Source organism: Salmo salar, chromosome 09, assembly GCF_965601325.2.
Source record: "Salmo salar chromosome 09, fSalSal1, whole genome shotgun sequence".
NCBI classification, from domain to species: domain Eukaryota; kingdom Metazoa; phylum Chordata; class Actinopteri; order Salmoniformes; family Salmonidae; genus Salmo; species Salmo salar.
The window spans coordinates 111,645,190-111,668,600 of NC_138299.1; the positions used below are offsets into that span (position 1 = coordinate 111,645,190).

A 23,411-nucleotide genomic window follows, 5' to 3' on the forward strand; every position below is an offset into this window, starting at 1 on the left:
TGAGCTCCAAAAATGCCTATTCCACCTATTCTCTACCAAGGGTTTCCAGCACACAGCTTCGACCTACTAGAGTAGTTATGTTGGTATTGTACTTCAGACCTGTAGGCAGGTTGCTAAGGATTCAAACCTCCTCATACAGCCTGATTCATACAGTACTATTAGAGGTGCAAGCCAAATTGATGGATTCTTCAAACACCACAGTAAGACAGTATCCCATCACGCTACCTTTTTATGCTTCATTTGTATTAAATGAAAGCAACCTTTGCTTTTATACTTACAAGACCATCAGGCTTGATTGATCTGTTTTGTCTTGTAACGCAATGCATACCTGTATTTCCTTAACTTTATTTTTAAAAAAAATGTAATTGAGAAAAATGATCATAATTACATATTTCTGGGGTCAGTTAGTAACAACATAACAACAGGTTGTGGTGTGTTGGACACAGTAGCTCAGATAAAGAGCCGGTCTGCATTCCTGATTTCTGGAACTGGTAGCTTACCTGTGTAATATTGACATATGCTCAGGACCACTTGTTTCAAACATGGTCCTGTTTTATCAGTTGCTGTGCTGATCAATGGACAGTTCATTACCTCTGTCAAAATAATACGTAGCTTAAAATTGTTTGTACTTGTATTTATTTTTGAAATAAAGATAGTGACGCAACAATACACATTTACAATAGGCCTAAATCTAAAAATACGTACAGCCAAATCATTAATATATACATGTAATGAACACGGGGGAGACAGAGAGATGGTTTCAAGCGCAGGGCGCAGCAGGTGTTTATTGGAAAGGACCACAGGAGGAGGCAGGTAGCTGGGTCCAGGGGCAGGCAGAAGGTCATACACAGGGGGTCCAAAAGGACAACAGTACAGGCAGGGAAAAGGCTAGTAACATAGTCTGGGAGATCAGGCAATAGGTTGATAACAGGGAATCCAATAGGCTATAGTACAGGCAGGGAATAGGCAAAAACGATCATACACGGGATGAGTAACTCACTGGAAACCCAGATTTCTGAAAGACGTGTGTCACAAAACAAACAATACCTCACAGTGATGGGGTGCAAAGAACTGAACTAAATAGTGTGTGATAATGACATACAGGTGTGTGAACATTAGAATTCACGTGATTGGGATCTGGAGAGTGAGCTGCGTTCAGGGGAACTAGGTGTTTGAGAGTGTGAGCTGGAAAGTGGGCTGGAAAGTGAGCTGCGTTCATGGAATCTAGGTGTTTGAGGAGTTGGAAGCAAACGTTACAATACACCACCGATCAAAATTTTGGGGTCACTTAGAAATGTCCTTGTTTTTTAAATAAAAGCAATTTTTTTTTACCATTAAAATAACATCAAATTGATCAGAAACACAGTGTAGACATTGTTAATGTTGTAAATGACTATTGTACCTGGAAATGGCAGAGTTTTTATGGAAAATCTACATAGGCGTACAGAGGCCCATTATCAGCAACCATCTCTCCTGTGTTCCAATGGCACGTTCTGTTAGCTAATCCACGTTTATCATTTTAAAAGGCTAATTGATCATTAGATAACCCTTTTGCAATTATGTTAGCACAGCTGAAAACTGTTGTGCTGATTAAAGAAGTAATAAAACTGGCCTTCTTTAGACTAGCTGAGTATCTGGAGCATAAGCATTTGTAGGTTCGATTACAGGCTCAAAATGGCCAGAAACAAAGACCTTTCTTCTGAAACTTGTCAGTCTATTCTTGTTCTGAGAAAGTAAGGCTATTCCATGCGAGAAATTGCCAAGAAACTGAAGATCTCGTACAACGCCGTGTACTACTCCCTTCACAGAACAGTGCAAACTGGCTCTAACCAGAATAGAAAGAGGAGTGGGAGGCCCTGGTGCACAACAGAGCAAGAGGACAAGTACACTAGAGTGTCTAATTTGAGAAACAGACGCCTCACAAGTCCTCAACTGGCAGCTTCATTAAATAGTATCCGCAAAACACCAGTCTCAATGTCAACAGTGAAGAGGTGACTCCGGGATGCTGGCCTTCTAGGCAGAGTTGCAAAGAAAAAGCCATATCTCAGACTGGCCAATAAAAATAAAAGATTAAGATGGGCAAAAGAACACAGACACTGGACAGATTAACTCTCTTTCTCTCTCCCCCTATAGCATGTTCCCCTTCCCAGTGGTGGCTGTGCCCTCTGTCTCTGCTGTGCTGGGTAGGACCAGTTTTCTCTCTCTCTTTGTTCCCCTCCCCAGCGGTGGCTGTGCCCCCTGTCTCTGCGATTGTCTCTGTGTCCTGATAGTGGACCTGAAGCTTGACAGGCGTCGTCTGAAGCCTTCTCCAGAGAAGAAGTAGAGCAGGGGGTCGAAGCAGGAGTTGGAGGCAGCCAGACAGAGTGTCACCACCACACTCTTCTGCATGTACACCAGCTCCGAACAGGAAGTGGCAGTCTGGGACAGGAAGCTGAGGTGGACAGAGCGCTGAATGTGGTACGGCATGAAGCACAGCAGGAACGCCAGCATCACAATGATGATCATTCGGATAGCCTTAGACCCCGCCCCCTTCTGGCGCTGTGCAGTATGTTGCCGTGACAGCAGGGCCCGGATGATCCCAGCGTAGCACAGCAGGATGACCAGGAAGGGAAGGACGAAGCCCACAGCCAATGATAAATAGTTGAGCATGATGAGCTTGTTAAGCCCGCCCCCTGTTCTGCGCTCTGGAGGCTCGAAGCACTTGGTCTTATTGGTGGCTGGGTGGAGGTGTTGACCAGTCATGAGGAAGGGGGAGGAGACAGCGCAGATGAACACCCAGATACAGACACACACCAGACGGGCGCGGCGCTCTGAGACCAGGCGCAGGTTCTGCACGGGGAACACAATGGCGAGGAAGCGTGTGACGGACATGGCAGTCATGAAGAACACGCTACAGTAGAGGTTCACGTAGAGGGCATAGGACGAAAGCCTGCACAGGAAGTCTCCCAGGTTCCAATGACCCTGAGGGAGAGGGTCAACAACAACAATCATTTATTTTAATAGCATCCTTAAGACCGGGATTCATTCAAAGGTGCGTTGTCGACAATGTGCCTTTTATTAAAGGCAGTTTCCCCCGAAGTAAATTACCTGTAAAAGTCAAGTGAAATGCGCTTGTCGACAACTCACCTTTGATTGAGTTCGGCAAAAACGCTGTTCCAGAGCACAACCCCCCCGAAAACAAGAAGTAGAAATAGTCCTACCTTATTAACGTAGTAGAGGACCCGTAGCGGCAGCGTGGAGACACACAGCAGGTCGGACACGGCCAGATTCAACATGTAGATGTGGAACGCAGAACGCTGACGGAACGTTTTAACCAGAACCAGCAGGGCGAAACCATTACCAGCCAGGCCGAACACAGTGATGATAGAGTACACCGTAGAGTACACCTGGAGAGACAGAAACACCTGGTAACAAATAGATACACCTGGAGAGACAGAAACACCTGGTAACAAATAGACACACCTGGAGAGACAGAAACACCTGGTAACAAATAGATACACCTGGAGAGACAGAAACACCTGGTAACAAATAGATACACCTAGAGAGACAGAAGCACCTGGTAACAAATAGATACACCTGGAGAGACAGAAGCACCTGGTAACAAATAGACGCACCTGGAGAGACCGAAAGACCTGGTAACAAATAGACACACCTGGAGAGACAGAAACACCTGGTAACAAATAGATACACCTGGAGAGACAGAAGCACCTGGTAACAAATAGATGCACCTGGGGAGACAGAAGCACCTGGTAACAAATAGATACACCTGGAAAGACAGAAGCACCTGGTTACAAATAGATACCCATGGTATTACACTGTAGAAGAAAACTGGTAACATAGATACACCTGGTATTACACCATAGTAGAAACCTGGTAACAAATAGACACACCTGGAGAGACAGAAGCACCTGGTTACAAATAGATACCCATGGTATTACACTGTAGAAGAAAACTGGTAACATAGATACACATGGTATTACACCGTAGAAGAACCTGGTAACAAATAGATACACCTGGTATTACACCGTAGTAGATCCTGGTAACATAAATACACCTGGTATTACACTGTAGTAGAACACCTTCTCTTTCTGTGAGAGACTGACCAGGTGAAAGCTATATGATCCCTTATGGACGTCACCTGTTAAATCCACTTAAAATCAGTGTAAATGAAGGGGAGGAGACAGGTTAAAGAAGGATATTTAAGCATTGAGAATTGAAACATGGATTGTGTATATGTGACATTCAGAGAGTGAATTGGCAAGACAAAAGATTTAAGACCCTTTTGAACGGGGAATGGTAGTAGGTACCAGGCGCACCGGTTTTTGTCAAGAACTGCAACTATGCTGGGCTTTTCACGCTCAACAGATTCCAGTGTGTTTCAAGAATGGTCCACCACCCAAAGGACATCCAGCCAACTTGACAACTGTTGGAAGCAACATTCATGTGGAACGCTTCGACTCCTTGTAGAGTCCATGCCTCGACGAATTGAGGCAGTTCTGGGGGGGGGGGGGGAAGGAGTCTACTCAATATTAGGAAGGTGTTCCTAATGTTTAGTATAATATATATATCTATCTATCTCAATTTGTCATGTCCTGACCAGTGAAAGGGGTTTTGTCATTGTAGTTTGGTCAGGGCATGGCAGGGGGTGTTTGTTTTGTGTGTTTCGGTGTTTTTGGTTTAGGTTCTGTTTTCTATTTCTATGTTTAAATCTAGTTTTCTATTTCTATGTTGGGGTTTTGGCAATGACCTCCAATTAGAGGCAGCTGGTTGTCATTGTCTCTAATTGGAGTCCATATTTAGTTGTGTTTGTTTCACTTGTGTTTTGTGGGTGGTTATTTTCTGTATAGCCTGGGAGCCTTATGGAACTGTTTTGCATCATTTGTTTATTTTGATTATGTCACGTCCTGACCAGTAAAGAGGGGTGTTTGTTTAATGTGTTTCGGGGTTTGTTGGGCAATGTTATATGTTAGTCTATTTCTATGTCTTTGTCTAGTTTATCTATTTCTATGCTTGGTTTATTGGTTTGACCTTCAATTGGAGGCAGCTGTTTCTCGTTGCCTCGGACTGAAGGTCCTATTTAGTAGGGGTGTTTTTTCATGGGTTTTTGTGGGTAGTTGTTCCATGTGTAGCTGTATGTCTCACAGGACTGTTTTTTTGTCGTTCTTTTTATTAAGTGCTTTTGTTTTCTTCTCAATAAACAAGAAGATGAGCATACACATTCCTGCTGCGCCTTGGTCCCATCTTTACGACAAACGTGACAGTTTAAGTGTTTTCTTGAAATAAATTAAGAAGATGAGCACTTTACCCGCTGCGCCTTGGTCCAATCCTTACGACGCCCATGACACAATTAGCTCGTACCCCTGCACATCAACTCGGTACTGGTACCCCGTGTATATAGCCAAGTCATCATTACTCATTCTGTACTTGTTATTACAGGTTTTACTTTTCTATAATTTCTCTATTTTTTCTCTCTGCATTGTTGGTAAAGGACCCATAAGTAAGAATTTCACTGTTAGTCTACACCTGCTGTTTATGAAGCAAGTGACAAAATAAATCTGAGTTTAACCTGTTGGGGATAGGGGGCAGTATTTGCACGGCCGGATAAAAAACGTACCCGATTTAATCTGGTCACTACTCTTGCCCAGTAACTAGAATATGCATATAATTAGTAGATTTGGATAGAAAACACTCTAAAGCTTCTAAAACTGTTTGAATGGTGTCTGTGAGTATAACAGAACTCATATGGCAGTCAAAACCCTGAGAGAAATCCTAACAGGAAGTGGAAATCTGATGTGTGGAATCACTTCAAACCTTTGGCATTGAAACACACAGGGACTTATTAATCATTTAGCACTTCCTAAGGCTTCCACTAGATGTCAACAGTCTTTACAAAGTGGTTTGAGTCTGCTATGGTAGAAACTGACCCAAAGAGAGGCTTGGGAAGTTGCTCACAGGGGGAGGGCCATTACTACTATGACGCGGGCGCCCATGGGAACCCTTTTGTTCCGAAACGTTTAGTAAGACAATGCAATTGTCCGCCTTGAATATTATTGAAACTCTGGTTGAAAAAGGCCCTAAAGATGTATGTTATACAACGTTTGACATGTTTGAACGAACGTAAATATATATTTTTTGCACATTCGTGACGACAAGTCCCGCGCGCTTCAGTACATTATGAGTAGCCTTCGGAACGTGCTAACAAGAAGGAACTATTGGGACATAAATTATTAACTTTTTCGAACAAAACTACATTTGTTGTGGACCTGGGATTCCTGGAAGTGTCTTCTGATGAAGATAATCAAAGGTATGGGAATATTTACAATAGTATTTTTGATTTTAGATGGTTCCAAGATGGCGCTAACATGTATCGCCTAGCCTATTTTTCTGAGCATACCACGTCGTTTATTGCAAAGTGTGATTTCCCAGTAAAGTTATTTTTAACCTGTTAGGGCTAGGGGGCAGCATTGACACGGCTGGATAAAAAACATACCCGATTTAATCTGGTTACCACTCCTACTCAGTAACTAGAATATGCATATACTTATTACATATGGATAGAAAACACCCTAAATTTTCTAAAACTGTTTGAATGGTGTCTGTGAGTATAACAGAACTCAAATGGCAGGTCAAAACCTGAGAGATTCCTTTACAGGAAGTGGCCTGTCTGACCATTTCTGGAACTTCTTTGCCATCTCTATCATTTACTAAGGATCTCTGCTCTAACGTGACACTTCCCACGTCGTCCATAGGCTCTCATAGCCCGGGAAAAAAGAGAATGTCGTCATTCCAGCCCCAGGCTGAAACACATTATCGCCTTTCTCAAGTGGCCCATCAAGAGACACTAGCTTATGCGCGTGACCCCGACCGCCCCCGCCTTTGGGATTTTTTCCTCTGTTTGCCGAAAAGGAGATTCCCTGTCGGAATTTTATCGCTTTTCTACGAGAAAAATGACGTAAAAATTGATTTTAAACAGCGGTTGACATGCTTCGACGTACGGCAATTGAATACTTTGAATTTTATTGTCAGGAATTGCGCCAAGCGCGCGACACTTCTTTACTATTTCGGATAGTGTCTGGAACGCACGAACAAAACGCCGCTATTCGGATATAACGATGGATTATTTTGGACCAAACCAACATTTGTTATTGAAGTAGACGTCCTGGGTGTGCATTCTGACGAAGACAACAAAAGGTAATGACATTTTTATAATAGTAAATATGATTATGGTGAGTGCTAAACTTGCCGGGTGTCTAAATAGCGAGCCCGTGATGCCTGGGTTATGTACTTAGAATATTGCAAAATGTGCTTTCACCAAAAAGCTATTTTAAAATCGGACATATCGAGTGCATAGAGGAGGTCTGTATCTATAATTCTTAAAATAATTGTTATGCTTTTTGTGAACGTTTATCGTGAGTAATTTAGTAAAATGTTAGCGAATTCCCCGTAAGTTTGCGGGGGGTATGCTAGTTCTGAACGTCACATGCTAATGTAAAAAGCTGGTTTTTGATATAAATATGAACTTGATTGAACAAAACATGCATGTATTGTATGACATAATGTCCTAGGGTTGTCATCTGATGAAGATCATCAAAGGTGAGTGCTGCATTTAGCTGTCTTCTGGGTTTTGGTGACATTGTATGCTGGCTTGAAAAATGGGTGTCTGATTATTTCTGGCTTGGTACTCTGCTGACATAATCTAATGTTTTGCTTTCGTTGTAAAGCCTTTTTGAAATCGGACAGTGTGGTTAGATTAACGAGAGTCTTATCTTTAAATGGCTGTAAAATAGTCATATGTTTGAGAAATTGAAGTAATAGGATTTTGAAGATTTTGAAAATCGCGCCACAGGATGGCAGTGGCTGTTACGTAGGTGGGACGAATTCGTCCCGCCGGTCCCATAGAGGTTAAATCTGGCAATGCGGTTGCATTCACGAGATGTTAATCTATAATTATTTGAATGACAATATTACATTTTAACAATGTTTTCGAATAGTAATTTTGTAAATTGTAGCGCTGATTCACCGGAAGCATTTGAGGTAAAATATTTTCTGAACGTCACGCGCCGATGTAAAATGCTGTTTTTATATATAAATATGAACTTATCGAACAAAAAATGCATGTATTGTGTAACATGATGTCCTAGGAGTGTCATCTGATGAAGATTGTCAAAGGTTTGTGCTGCATTTAGCTGTGTTTTGGGTATTTGTGATGCATCTAGTTGCTTTGAAAATGGCAGAGGTATTTTTTTCGCAGGGTATTCTAACTTAATCTAATGTTTTGCTTTTGCTGTAAAGCCTTTTTGAAATCAGACAACGTGGTTCGATTCAGAAGAGGTGTATCTATAAAATGATGTAAAATAGTCATATGTTTGAGAAATTTAAGTTTTAGCATTTATGAGGTATTTGGACATAAATATGGAGTATTTCCAACAAAAATAAAATTTATTGTGGAAGTGGGAGTCCTGGGAGTGCATTCCGACGAAGATCAGCAAAGGTAAGGGAAGATTTATAATACTAATTCTGAGTTTAGTTGACTCCAGAACTTGGCGGGTAACTGTATAGCTTGCTTTGATGGTTGAGCTCTGTACTCAGAATATTGAAAAATGTGCTTTCGCCGAAAAGCTATTTTAAAATCTGACACAGCGGTTGCTTTAAGGAGTAGTCTCTCTATAATTCTTTCAACAACTGTTGTAAAGTTTATCAACGTTTATGATGAGTATTTTTGTAAATTGATGTGCTCAATCACCGGTAGTTTTGGTGGGAATACAGTTTCTGAACATCACGCGCCAATGTAAAATGGGGTTTATGGATATAAATATGAACTTAATCGAACAAAACATACATGTATTTTGTAACATTGAGTCCTGGGAGTGTCATCTGATGATGATCAAAGGTTAGTGATTCATTTTAGCTGTATTTCTGGTTTTGGTGACGTCTCTCCTTGCTTGGAAAATGGCTGTGTGGTTTTTCTTGTCGAGGTGATGTCCTAACATAATCTAATGTTTTGCTTTCGCCGTAAAGTCTTTTTGAAATTGGACACTGTGGTTTGATTAACCTCTCTAGGGTAGGTGGCACCAAATCGTCCCACCTATGTAACAGCCAGTGTAATCCCGTGGCGCGTTATTCAAAAACCTCAAAAATGCAAAAACTTCCATTTTTCAAACATATGACTATTTTACACCATTTTAAAGACAAGACTCTCGTTAATCTAACCACACTGTCCGATTTCAAAAAGGCTTTACAACGAAAGCAAAACATTAGATTATGTCAGCAGAGTACCCAGCCAGAAATAATCAGACACCCATTTTTCAAGCTAGCATATAATGTCACATAAACCCAATCCACAGCTAAATGCAGCACTAACCTTTGATGATCTTCATCAGATGACAACCCTAGGACATTGTTATACAATACATGCATGTTTTGTTCAATCAAGTTCATATTTATATCAAAAACCAGCTTTTTACATTAGCATGTGACTAGCATGTGACTAGCATTCCCACCGAACACTGCCGGTGAATTTACTAAATTACTCACGATAAATGTTCACAAAAAACACAACAATTATTTTAAGAATTATAGATACAGAACTCCTCTATGCACTCGATATGTCCGATTTTAAAATAGCTTTTCGGTGAAAGCACATTTTGCAATATTCTCAGTAGATAGCCCGGCATCACAGGGCTAGCTATTTAGACACCCAGCAAATGTAGCACTCACCAAAGTCAGATTTACTATAAGAAAAATGTTATTAACTTTGCTGTCTTCGTCAGAATGCACTCCCAGGACTCCTACTTCAATAACAAATGTTGGTTAGGTTCAAAATAATCCATAGTTATATCCAAACAGCGGCGTTTTGTTCGTGCGTTCAAGACACTATCCGAAAGGGTAAATAAAGGTCACGAGCATGGCGCAATTCGTGACAAAAAAATTCTAAATATTCCATTACCGTACTTCGAAGCATGTCAACCGCTGTTTAAAATCCATTTTTATGCCATTTTTCTCGTAAAAAAGCGATAATATTCCGACCGGGAATCTGCGTTTAGGTAAACAGAGGAAAGAAAACAAAGCATTCGGTCGACGCGGGCACGCACCTGAGTCTCACAGTACTGTAACCAGCCACTACCCAAACGCGCTACTTTTTTTCAGCCAGAGCCTGCAAAGCCACAATTCAGCTTTTTGCCGCCTTCTGAGAGCCCATGGGAGCCGTAGGAAGTGTCACGTAACAGCAGAGATCCTTTGTTTTGGATAGAGATGGCAAAGAAGGCCAAGAAATGGTCAGACAGGGTACTTCCTGTACAGAATCTTCTCAGGTTTTGACCTGCCATTTGAGTTCTGTTATACTCACAGACACCATTCAAACAGTTTTAGAAACTTGAGTGTTTTCTATCCAAAGCCAATAATTATATGCATATTCTAGTTACTGGGCAGGAGTAGTAACCAGATTAAATCGGGTACGTTTTTTATCCAGCCGTGTCAATACTGCCCCCTAGCCCTAACAGGTTAAACTCTTAGACTATTGATACCAACAGAATAATAACAAGTCTTTGATATTAATTACTAGTCTGCAGCTAGGAATTCGGTATCATTGAACGCGAAGACCGATGAAGCATCTGTCCTATAACAACATTAATGAATGTCACTTTGAAATATCCATTCTGAGAGAGAGAGAGGGAGAGAGAGCGAGAGAACGTGAGGACAAAACTCTCCAACAGAACAAACTTTTCAACAAAGATCCCGACGACACACTGAGCGTAAATATATATATATTGATTGCAATTGTTCCCGAATGAGTGAGCGTTCATGTGCAAAGGTTTAGCATTTCAACTGTTATAATTATCAACTCTTATCAACCTTTTGTCTAACAAGCCGCCATGCCGGTTTAGCCCACTAGGGAACATTCTCCTATCATTTCCTTGTAACCATAGCTACTGTTTGTTATGCATTTCTGTGAATTACTTAGTTAGTAAATAAATGATTTTAAGACAATTGATGTATAGATGACTCATAGTGAAGACTGGTTTCGTGCAGATAACCAACAATTTACGACGTTTGGAATGAGACTGACGAGGTAAATGAATATATTATTAATCCGAAGACTAATAGATCAGATATTATCTGAAAGTTATATTAGGAAAATTAGAACTTTGAAATATGAATATTTTCCTTGGCGCCCCGACCTCCTAGTTAATTACAGTGACATGATTAATCAGTTTAATCGCGTAATAATAATTACAGAGAGTTATTTGATAAACATCTTCAGTTTAATGATGCCAAAGACACGACACTGGGCTAAAGCAAGGAAATCATGTTCTGATGCTGATTGGCTTGTTTTTAGGCAGCCAAGAAACAAGTGTTCTTCCCTTCTCAGGATGGCCAAGTCTGAATATTTTAAGGCTTACAACTGTTAACCTGAATGACCCTAGAAAGTTTTGGAAGGCTATTAAGTCTATGTCTGTTAACAGTAATGTTAATGAATTACCGTCATGTGTATTGAAGGACTGTTGCTGTATTTGACTAAACTGAAATGCTGAATTGTTTCAATGAGTACTTTGTATCATCTGGTAGGCTGTTTGATTCAGTATCCTCTGTACAACCCTGTGTGGATGAACCAGTGAGAGCTGGTCAAACTTTTAGCTTTTTGCCATTCTCAGTGCAGGAGGTACATAAAGCCCTGAAAACCTTAGATCAGAGAAAGCCTGCAGGTCCTGATCTTCTTGATCCCTGCTTTTTAAAACTGGCAGCCGATTTCATAGCTGAACCACGTAAACATCTGTTCAATCTCACCCTGGAATGTAATGAAATTCCAAAGATCTGGAAATCAGCATTTGTCCTACCACTTTGAAAAGGGGGAGATCTAACTGTTTGAAATAATTATAGGCCAATCGCAAAGCTGTCATCCCTGGCGAAAATACTTGAAACCCTTGTTAGTGAACAGCTAAAATAGTTTTTATATACTAAATGTATTTGATCAATGTACCAATCGGGCTTCAGGAAGAGGCAAAGGCCAATTACAGCAGCCATGAAGGTTTTAAATTATATCACTGAAGCCCTTGGCAAAAAAACAGCACTGTGTCTCACTTTTTATTGATCTCTCTAAGGCTTTTGTTACAGTTGATCATACTATAATGAGGCAGAGAGTGTCGAGCGTAGGTCTTTCGGAGCATACAGTTGCATGGTTTGTTAACTATCTGTCTGATGGTGCACTCAATTTGATGGGCTCATGTCTATTAAATTGTCTATCTGTAATGGTGTGCCCCAGGGCTCTGTACCTGTTCCCCTCTTATTCACTATTAAAATAAATAATTTATACAGAAATTTGCAAAATGCGCAACTTCACTTTTATGCTGATGATACTGTTATTTATTGTGTGTCTTGTCTCTCACATAAGCTTTCCAGAACTTGCAAACTGCTTTTTATACTGTTCAGCATACCTTGTGTCAATTGATAAAACTAAATTAATGGTGTTTTCTAAAGCAAGAAATAGACCTCTGAACCTTTCACCTATTACCATCTGTCATGGCAAGGAGATTGAGACTGTAACCTTGTAAATATCTTGGAATTTGAATTAACAACTGCCTCTTAAATTGCATATTCAAGAATTTACAAAAAAAGTTGGGATTATTTTTAGGAATAATTTTCCTAAATTTCAAATTTTCTTTTGAAGCCAGAAGGAGGCTAGTATCAGCTACATTTATGCCTATACTAAACTATGGGGATATTTTATATATGAATGTTTCCGCTGCAGTGTTGGAGATCAGTTGACACCCTTTACCATGGAGCATTGAGATTTATTATAAACTGCAAAACCCTTACGCACCACTGCACTTTATATACCAGGGTTGGCTAGCCTTCTCTAGTCAATCGCAGGCTCAGTCACTGGTACACGTTTATTTTCAAAGCCATTTTGGGTTTACTACCATTTTATTTGGCCGTTTTTATTGTTCAGAAATAAGGTGGGTACTCTCTTCGTTCGCTGGACTTTATCCTGCTAACTGTTTCAAATGTCCAAACTGAATTTGGTAAAAGGGCTTTTATGTACTCTGTGCCGTCAGCTTGGAATGCCTTACAAAATGCTTTTAAACTTGAAGAACTCATCCCGATTGGTGTTTTTAAATCATTGATGAAGGATTTTGAGACTGATTCCCTGACCAGTCAATGTTTTTAATTTGCTGTTTTATGATTGTTATACTCTTATGAATTCTGTTTTTTTACTAGATTACCTGTAGTTTTTCATGTCTGTCTTTAGTTGAGTAATGAATTGGTGCTGCCTATCTTCGACAGGCCAATCTCAATGAGCCCTTTCTTTTAAAATTAAGGTTAAATAAAAATAAGGTATTTCTGTTAGTTATTTTTGTATAATTTTGGGAAAATTTCTAAAAACCTTTGCCATTATGGGGTATTTTGTGTTGATTGAGGATTTTTTGTTTATTTTAGGGAATGATTTGTACCAAATACAATGTTCTTAGTTTTAGAGATTGTTACATTCCACAGTTTCTGTGTTGTTGTGGGTTTGTGTGTGTGTGTATTTCAGCAAAGGGATTCCTGGATTCTTCTAGCAGCTGATTGGTCGGCTTCATCAATGATTGGAGCTCTGAACCCTCCCTCTCGTCAGGGGAAACAGCTGTCCTCAATTACCAACTCCTTCTACAGCTGGATAAAAGCCAGTGTTCTTTTGTCAGGAAGTGAGAGCTTCTTTGATGTCCTGTGTTGGTTGTTAGTCTGTGAAAGTTTGTTGAAAGTATTCTGTAGCAGCTACTCCTGAGGTATGTGTATGCCAATAGGACTTAGTGTTTGTGATTATTGAAATTGTTCACTTTAAATTAGTAATTATTTTATTTATTCCCAGGGGGGAAGGGGAATGCACCTTGGGAGTGTTTAGGAAAGAGGCATGCGGGCATACGTAACCTGCAGTGTTTACTCTGTCTATGCACACTAGGTAAGACCTGGGTGGACCACCCCCTGTATTTTGGTTAGCTTGCCAGGTGGTGCTAAAAGATTAGGTGCGTAGGTAGGAGAGGGGACTCTAACTCTTGCTTTGGTTCCATCCAGCCCCTTTTCACCACAATACTGTGTTAGGAATAATAAATTCCCTGTAAATGGTATCTCTGCCTCTGTCGTCCTTCCCCCGCACCTACGATCACATACCTTTTACACTCCGTGGGGAGGTGAGTTGTAGCAGGCTGTTGCGTTCCCTCTGCTAAGAGGCATACGTAGCAGATGTCCAGGACCAGTTTATTACTGGCCACCCATTCCAAAACAGACCTCAACTCTTTGGTAAGGGTTTCAGTGAGGGTCATCCATTTTCAGATAAGAGGTCTGATTTTTCTACATGTAATGAATATGGTAGCTATGTCATTTTGCAGACACTTATGCAAAGCCATGTACAGTCATCCCTGTTCCAAATACTGTACAGTTCCTTCTATAGACCCATGCCTGTTCACAACATGGACAATGATTACTCTGAACATGCTGCTTCTGTTAGATTGGCTAGTGGTATCTCTCATTGCACAGCTTTCCCATAGAATATAAGCATATCAATGAGTGGGCATCTGGCCTTTGCATGAGGGCGGACAGATAGGGAGACATGGCTACCTGGTTACGGAATTCATCGATAGATGGACAGTTGGTGATGTTGTACCTCAGAGTCACGTTGTCAAACTCCTCTAGATCCATATCTGTAAGACAGACAGCAAGAGAAAGAGAGAGGAAGACACAGTATGAGAACACATTTCTAGAGAGTTCAAGTAGGCCTCCGCACATCATGAAAGTTGAAGGGGTTTTCAACAACGACAGGAATCCCGTACTAGGGCATAACCAGGAAACACTTCCAGTTATATTAAGTAGTTTTGTTTGCTTTGACCAAACGTGTTATTTAAAAGCTCTGCTGCATGGTGATTTTGAAGTAGATACACAAGACCAAAAGTATGTGGACACCTGCTCATCAAATATCTCATTAAAAAATCATAGGCATTAATATGGATTTGGTCTTTGCTGCTATAACAGCCCCCACTGTCCTGTGAAGGCTTTCCACTAGTTGTTGGAACATTGCTGCAGGCTCTTGCTTCCATTCAGTGATGAGCATTAGTGAGGTTGGGCACTGATAAGGCCTGGCTCGCAGTCGGCATTCCAATTCATCCAAAAGGTGTTTGAGGTTGAGGTCAGGGCTCTGTGCTGACCAGTCAAGTTCTTCCACACTGACCTCGACAAACTATTTCTGTATGGACCTCGCTTCGTACACAGGGGCATTGTCATGCTGAAACAGGAAAGGGCCTAATCCAAACTGTTGCCACAAAGTTGGAAGCACAGAATTGTTTACAATGTCATTGTATGCTTTAGTGTTAATATTTCCCTTCACTGGAACTTAGGGGCCCAAACCAAGAAAAACAACCCCAGAACATTATTCCTGCTCCACCAAACTTTACAGTTGGCACTATGCATTGGGGCAGGTAGCGTTCTCCTGGCATCCGCAAAACTCAGATTTGTCCGTCGGACTGCCAGATGGTGAAGCGTTATTCATCATACCAGAGAATGTGTTTCCACAGCTCCAGAGTCCAATGACGCAAGCTTTACACCACACCAGACGATGCTTGGCATTGTGTCCGTTCCGAGGAGAAGAGAACATCTATTGGATCAGGACTGTTCTGACAGTAACATCTATTGGATCAGGACTGTTCTGACAGTAACATCTATTGGATCAGGACTGTTCTGTTCTGACAGTAACATCTATTGGATCAGGACTGTTCTGTTCTGACAGTAACATCTATTGGATCAGGACTGTTCTGACAGTATCATCTATTGGATCAGGACTGTTCTGTTCTGACAGTATCATCTATTGGATCAGGACTGTTCTGTTCTGACAGTATCATCTATTGGATCAGGACTGTTCTGTTCTGACAGTAACATCTATTGGATCAGGACTGTTCTGTTCTGACAGTATCATCTATTGGATCAGGACTGTTCTGTTCTGACAGTAACATCTATTGGATCAGGACTGTTCTGTTCTGACAGTAACATCTATTGGATCAGGACTGTTCTGTTCTGAAGGTATCATCTATTGGATCAGGACTGTTCTGACAGTATCATCTATTGGATCAGGACTGTTCTGACAGTATCATCTATTGGATCAGGACTGTTCTGTTCTAACAGTAACATCTATTGGATCAGGACTGTTCTGACAGTATCATCTATTGGATCAGGACTGTTCTGTTCTGACAGTATCATCTATTGGATCAGGACTGTTCTGACAGTATCATCTATTGGATCAGGACTGTTCTGACAGTGTCATCTATTGGATCAGGACTGTTCTGACAGTATCATCTATTGGATCAGGACTGTTCTGACAGTATCATCTATTGGATCAGGACTGTTCTGACAGTATCAGGACTGTTCTGACAGTATCATCTATTGGATCAGGACTGTTCTGACAGTAACATCTATTGGATCAGGACTGTTCTGTTCTGACAGCAACATCTATTGGATCAGGACTGTTCTGTTATGACATTAACAGTTGTTGGGGCACGGAAACAGCAAAAAAAAAGAAGCTCCTTATGGAAAAATCAAGACACTTCTTAATGACTGCTATAGAAATGGGAACATAAGCAACTTATTCTTCCATACAGACGATCCCCTGTTAAGGGGGGAGGGGGGTTAGCAATGGGTGGTAACTCAGGATACTAGACAATGGGAACTCTGAGTCAGCCAATGTCAACCTGCACAATTCTGGAAGGGTGGCCACAGCAGGAAAGGGAGTGATTGAAAAAGCTTCTTCTACTTTCCTCAATGTACAAGTGGTTATCTCCACCCTGCTACCACGAAAATACCTCCACCCTGCTACCATACAGTGGGTAAAAGCAAGTATTTCCTGTGACTGTTCCTCAAAACAAAATGTCTACCTGGCCCACCACTCCACCCCGGACTTGAACAGCCTTTACGACCAGGTCCACCTCTACAAGGCAGCAGTGCCCACCTTCGCCAGGACCCTGAAGGATATCGCCCTCAACTGCAGCCCCAACACCTCACACAGGAGCAACAGATCAACGGATACCCAGACCAGCGAGACACTCTCCCAGATCTGCAGGACCTCTCCCCGGACTTACACAAAGAGGATCAATGTCGAGAGGACCCAAATCCAGACAGCACCACCAGCCACATCCAACCAATCAACACCCCCACAAGTCAACCATGCCCACACCCCATTTAGACCGATGCCCACCCCATGCCCCCCCACTCCCGCAAAGAGGGCAACAACATGAATGTCACACATACGCCCAGGCCGTGAGCAGAAAAACAGGCCCAACCCCCACTCTTACACAAGCCCAAGCCAATGGCATGTACCAGATGCTCAAAAGCTCTACTCATATGTACTGGTCTGAGGCTAAACCACACGACTAACAACATTGGACAGTTTATTGAACACAAACCCTTCACTATCTCATCCTGGAATATCCAAGGCCTGAGGTCATCTGCCTTTGGCCTAAACAGCAGGAACCTGGACTTCACCAAAGAAATCAGAAATACAGACATTGTCATCCTACAAAAAACATGGTATAGAGGAGATGGACCCACTGATTGTCCTCTAGGTTACAGAGAGCTGGTTGTCCCATCCACCAAACTACCAAGTGTGAAACAGAGAAGGGACTCAGGGGTTATGCTAATTTGGTATAGAGCAGACCTAACTCACTATTAAATTAGTCAAAACAGGAACATTTTACATCAGGCTAGAAAATTAAAAGGAAATTATCTCAAAAGAGAAAAATGTCCTCCTGTGTGCTACCAATAATCCCCATACTTTAATGAAGACAGCGTCTCCATCCTGGAGGGGGAAATCAATCATTTCCAGGCCCAGGGACATGTACTAGTCTGTGGCGATTGAAATGCCAGAACTGGACAAGAACCTGACACCCTCAGCACACAGGGGGATAAACACCTACATGGAGGTGACAGCATTCACTCCCCCATATGCCCCCGAGACTCCTACAACTCCTGCAGCTCTGTCGCACGCTGGGTATGTACATAGTCAATGGTAGGCTTCGAGGGGACTCCTATGGTAGGTACACCTATAGCTCATCTCTTGGCAGTAGTACTGTAGACTACTTTATCACTGACCTCAACCCAGAGTCTCTCAGAGCGTTCACAGTCAGCCCACTGACACCCCTATCAGAACACAGCAAAATCACAGTCTACTTGAACAGAGCAGTACTCAATCATGAGGCATCAAAGCCAAAGGAACTGAATACTATTAAGAAATGATATAGATGGAAGGAAAGTAGGGTGGAAACCTACCAAAAAAAACTATTAGGCAACAACAAATTAAATCCCTTTTAGACAACTTCATGGACAAATGTTTAACTGCAATAGTGAAGGTGTACACTTTGTAGAAAACCTAAACAGTATAATTGACCTTTCAGCTTCCCTACAAAATAAAATGTCAAACAGAAAACCGAAGAAAATGAACAACAACGACAAATGGTTTGGTGAAGAAGGCAAAAACCTAAGAAAGAAATTGAGAAACTTATCCAACCAAAATCATAGAAACCCAGAAAACCTGAGCCTACTCCTTCACTATGGTAAATCACAAAAACAATACAGAAATACACTAAACAAACAACACAAAGAGTTATCTATCCAAAACGGAGATGTATGGGTAAACCACTTCACAAATCAAATTTTTGGCCTTATAACAAAGAACAAACAGCAAAAACATATAGATGACCAAATACAAATCTTAGAATTAACTATAAAGGACTACCAGAACACACTCAATTATCCAATTACATTGAATGAACTACAGGTGTCACACCCTAATCGGTTTCACCTGTCTTGCACTTGTCTCCACCCCCCCACCAGGTGTCTTACATTTGTCCCCATTATCTGCTGTGTATTTATACCTGCGTTTTCTGTTTGACTGTTTCCAGTTTGTCTTGTCCAGTGTGTTCCTGTGCTCTAGTTTTTGTTTTTCACAGTTCTGACCTTTCTGCCTGTCCTGGTCCCACCTGCGGTCCTGTACCTGCCTTGTTCTGATTTGAATTATGACTCTTTGCCTGCCTTGACCCACCGATTGCCTTCCCCTTGTACTATAATAAACTCTGATACTATCCACCTCCTGAGTCCTGATAACAGGACAAAATACAAAGCAACCCAAAAAGAACTGTGGTGTTGATGGTATCCTCTATGAAATATACAAACTACAAATTCCAATTGGCTATAATTTAACAAACTTTAGCTCTGGCATCTTCCCCAATGTTTGTAACCAAGGACTGATCACCCAACTCCACAAAAGTGGAGACAAATTTGACACCAATAACTACCGTGGGATATGCATCAACTGCAACTTTGGGAAAATCCTCTGCTTTATAATTAACAGCAGACATATACATTCCCTCATGAAAATAATGTACTGAGCAAATGTCAAATTGTCTTTTTACCAAATTACCGTACGACAGACCACATATTCACCATGCACACCCCAATTGACAAACAAACAAAACAAAGGCAAAGGATTCTCATGCTTTGTTGTTTTCAAAAAAATATTTTGGCTCAATTTGCCATAAGGGTCTGTAATACAAATTGATGGAAAGTGTTGTTGGGGGAAAAACATACAACATAAAATTAATGTACACAAACAAGTGTGTGGTTATATTAGGCAAAAAAACATTTCTTTCCACAGGTCTGTGGGGTGAGACAGGGATGCAGCTTAAACCCCACACTCTTCAACATATATATCAACGAATTGGCGAGCACACTAGAACAGTCTGCAGCACCCGGCCACACCCTACTAGAATCTGAAGTCAAATGTCTACCGTTTTCAGATGATCTGGTGCTTATTTCCTCACACAAGTAGGACCTACAGCAGCACCTAGATTTGCTGCACAGATTGTCAGACCCTGACCTGACAGTAAATCTCATTAAGACAAAAATAATGGTGTTCCAAAAAAGGTCCAGTTTCCAGGACCACAAACACAAATTCCATCTAGACACCATTGCCCTAGAGCACAAAAAATAATACATACCTCAGCCTAAACATCAGCGCCAGAGGTAACTTCAGCAAAGCATTGAGTGATCGGAGAGACAAGGCAAGAAGGGCCTTCTGTGGCATTTAAAGGAACATAAAATTTGACATACCAATTAGGATCTGGCTGAAAATACTTGAATCAGTTATAGAACCCACTGCCCTTTATGTTTGTGAGGTCTGGGGTCCCTCACAAACCAAGAATTCACAAAATGTGACAAACGCAGAATTCTGCAAAAATATTGTCAGTGCAAAACATAACACATCAAATAATGCATGCAAAGCAGAATTAGGCCGATACCCACTATTTGTCAAAATCCAGAAAAGAGACGTTAAATTCAACAATCATCTAAAAGAAAGTGATTCCCAAACCTTCCATAACAAAGCCATCACCTAAAGAGGCAAGCTGGTCTTGGGGCTCTGTTCACAAACACAGACACCACAGAGTCCCAGGACAGCAACACAATTAGATCCAACCAAATCACGAGAAAATAAAAAGATCATTACTTGACATATTGGATAGAATCAACAAATAAACTGAGCAAACTAGAATGCTATTTGGCCCTAAACAAAGAATACACATTGGCAGAATACCTGACCACTGTGACTTACCCGAACTTAAGGAAAGCTTTGACTATGTATTGAGAAAGGCTGCTGTAGGCAGAATTGTCTCTCAAGGGAAGACAGGCTATGTGCACACTGCCCACAAAAGGAAATGGAAATTGAGCTGCACTTCCTAACCTCCTGCCAAATGTATGACCACATTAGAGACACATATTTCCCTCAGATTACACAGACCCACAAAGAATTAGAAAACAAACCCAATTTTGATTAACTCCCTTGTCTACTGGGTGAAATACCACAGTGTGCCATCACAGCAGCAATATTTGTGACCTGTTGCCACAAGAAAATGGCAACCAGTGAAGAACAAACACCATTGTACATACAACCCACATTTATGTTAATTTATTTTGTCTTTTGTATTTGAACTATTTGCACATAATATGACATGTGTAATGTCTTTATTCCTGTGAGTGTAATGTTTACTGTTCATTTTGTATTGTTTATCATTTTAATTTGCTTTGGCAATGTTAACATATATTTCCCATACCAATAAAGCCCTTTGAATTGAATTGAGTGGAGGGATGTTGAGAGGTGGACAATCAGTCTGCTGCTCTCTCCCTCTGCTGAGACTGACCATCTGCTGCTCTCTCCCCCTGCTGAGACTGACCATCTGCTGCTCTCTCCCCCTGCTGAGACTGACCATCTGCTGCTCTCTCCCCCTGCTGAGACTGACCATCTGCTGCTCTCTCCCCCTGCTGAGACTGACCATCTGCTGCTCTCTCCCCCTGCTGAGACTGACCATCTGCTGCTCTCTCCCCCTGCTGAGACTGACCATCTGCTGCTCTCTCCCCCTACTGAGACTGACCATCTGCTGCTCTCTCCCCCTACTGAGACTGACCATCTGCTGCTCTCTCCCTCTACTGGGACTGACCATCTGCTGCTCTCTCCCTCTACTGAGACTGACCCTCTGCTGCTCTCTCCCTCTGCTGACCATCAGATGCACCATCAGCCCAGTAAAATATGATTCAAAAGCGAATTATTTAAATGTTCTCTAACTCAGCTGTACCTCACAAGTAATACAACAACGCATCTATTACCAGTGTGATCATATAGATTACCTGAAATCTTGAATATATATTTTTTTAATTCCTCGAGCAACAATGCATTGGCAAGGCAATTCTAGCAAAGCCAGTATGTGGTGATAATGTATTGGGCCTATAGCTTACTGCTCAAACCTCATTGCTACAGATCTGTTTTTAATTGGTTAATGTTGCATAGGCTTACATATTTTAAGTCATGTTGAAAATAAATTTGAGCGATAGATCTCAGCGTGCATTTTGATCTCATTAAAGGTTGGTTACCACTGTTCTACAGTTTTCCCAGTTAACACTATCAACGTGTCCCTTTACTGTGGCAATTTTGATCTAGTCAACGCAATATTAGCCACTTTCAATGCAACATACCGAAACAAATTGGACTATGCAAGAGATTTTGTTGAAGGAAGATCTCATCTGAGAAGGATAATATTTCATTGACACGCACAACTCAGCCCGTTCTCCATGCAGCTACGTTAAACACGTGACAGACATCCTGCTAGTAGCTATGTTAACAATCTGACCTGACAGACATCCTGCTAGTAGCTATGTTAACAACCTGACCTGACAGATATCCTGCTAGTAACTATGTTAAACACCTGATAGACATCCTGTTAGAAGCTATGTTAAATACCTGACCTGACAGACATCCTGTTAGTAGCTATGTTAAACACCTGATAGACATCCTGCTAGTAGCTCTGTTAAACACCTGCTAGACATCCTGCTAGTAGCTATGTCAAACACCTGATAGACATCCTGCCAGTAGCTATGTTAAACACCTGACCTGACAGACATTCTGTCAGTAGCTATGTTAAAAACCTGACCTGACTGACATCCTGCTAGTAGCTATGTTAAACACCTGACAGACATCCTGCTAGTAGCTATGTTAAACACCTGACAGACATCCTGCTAGTAGCTATGTTAAACACCTGACCTGACAGACATCCTGCTAGTAGCTATGTTAAACACCTGATAGACATCCTGTTTGTAGCTATGTTAAACACCTGACCTGACAGACATCCTGCCAGTAGCTATGTTAAACACCTGACCTGACTGACATCCTGCTTGTAGCTATGTTAAACACCTGATAGACATCCTGCTAGTAGCTTTGTTAAACACCTGACCTGACAGACATCCTGCTAGTAGCTATGTTAAACACCTGCTAGACATCCTGCTAGTAGCTTTGTTAAACACCTGACAGACATCCTGTTAGTAACTATATTAAACACCTGATAGACATCCTGCTAGTAGCCATGTTAACCACCTGATAGACTTCCTGTTAGTAGCTATGTTAAACACCTGCTAGACATCCTGCTAGTAGATATGTTAAACACCTGCTAGACATCCTGCTAGTAGCTATGTCAAACACCTGACCTGACACACATCCTGTTAGTAGCTAGGTGTTTAACATGATAGACATCCTGCTAGTAGCTCTGTTAAACACCTGACAGACATCCTGCTAGTAGCTATGTCAAACACCTGATAGACATCCTGCTAGTAGCTATGTCAAACACCTGATAGACATCCTGCTAGTAGCTATGTTGAACTCCTGACCTGACAGACATCCTGTTAGTAGCTATGTTAAACACCTGATTGACATCCTGTTAGTAGCAATGTTAACATAGCTACTAGCAGGATGTCTGTCAGGTGTTTGACATAGCTACTAACAGGATGTCTGTCAGGTGTTTAACATAGCTACGAGCAGGATGTATGTCAGGTCAGGTGTTTAACATAGCTACTAGCAG

The 23,411-nt window shown here is 41.4% G+C and overlaps 1 protein-coding gene across 2 annotated transcripts in view; it reads right to left on the reverse strand.

Moving 5' to 3' along the window:
- Positions 1 to 755: 755 nt before the first annotated feature.
- Positions 756 to 23,411, reverse strand: part of LOC106583733 (cysteinyl leukotriene receptor 1) — a 43,048-nt gene continuing 20,392 nt past the window's right edge. The window contains exons 1-4 of one of the 2 annotated variants that reach the window (XM_045724288.2): positions 20,621 to 20,700; positions 14,593 to 14,675; positions 3,201 to 3,386; positions 756 to 2,961 (exon numbers count right to left, since the gene is read on the reverse strand). In XM_045724288.2, coding sequence (XP_045580244.1) covers positions 2,128 to 2,961; positions 3,201 to 3,386; positions 14,593 to 14,673 — 1,101 coding nt within the window. In that variant the 5' untranslated portion in view covers positions 14,674 to 14,675; positions 20,621 to 20,700 and the 3' untranslated portion in view covers positions 756 to 2,127. Of the gene's footprint in view, positions 2,962 to 3,200; positions 3,387 to 14,592; positions 14,676 to 20,620; positions 20,701 to 23,411 lie in introns of those variants that run through there. The other variant, XM_045724289.2, reaches the window with a different exon arrangement.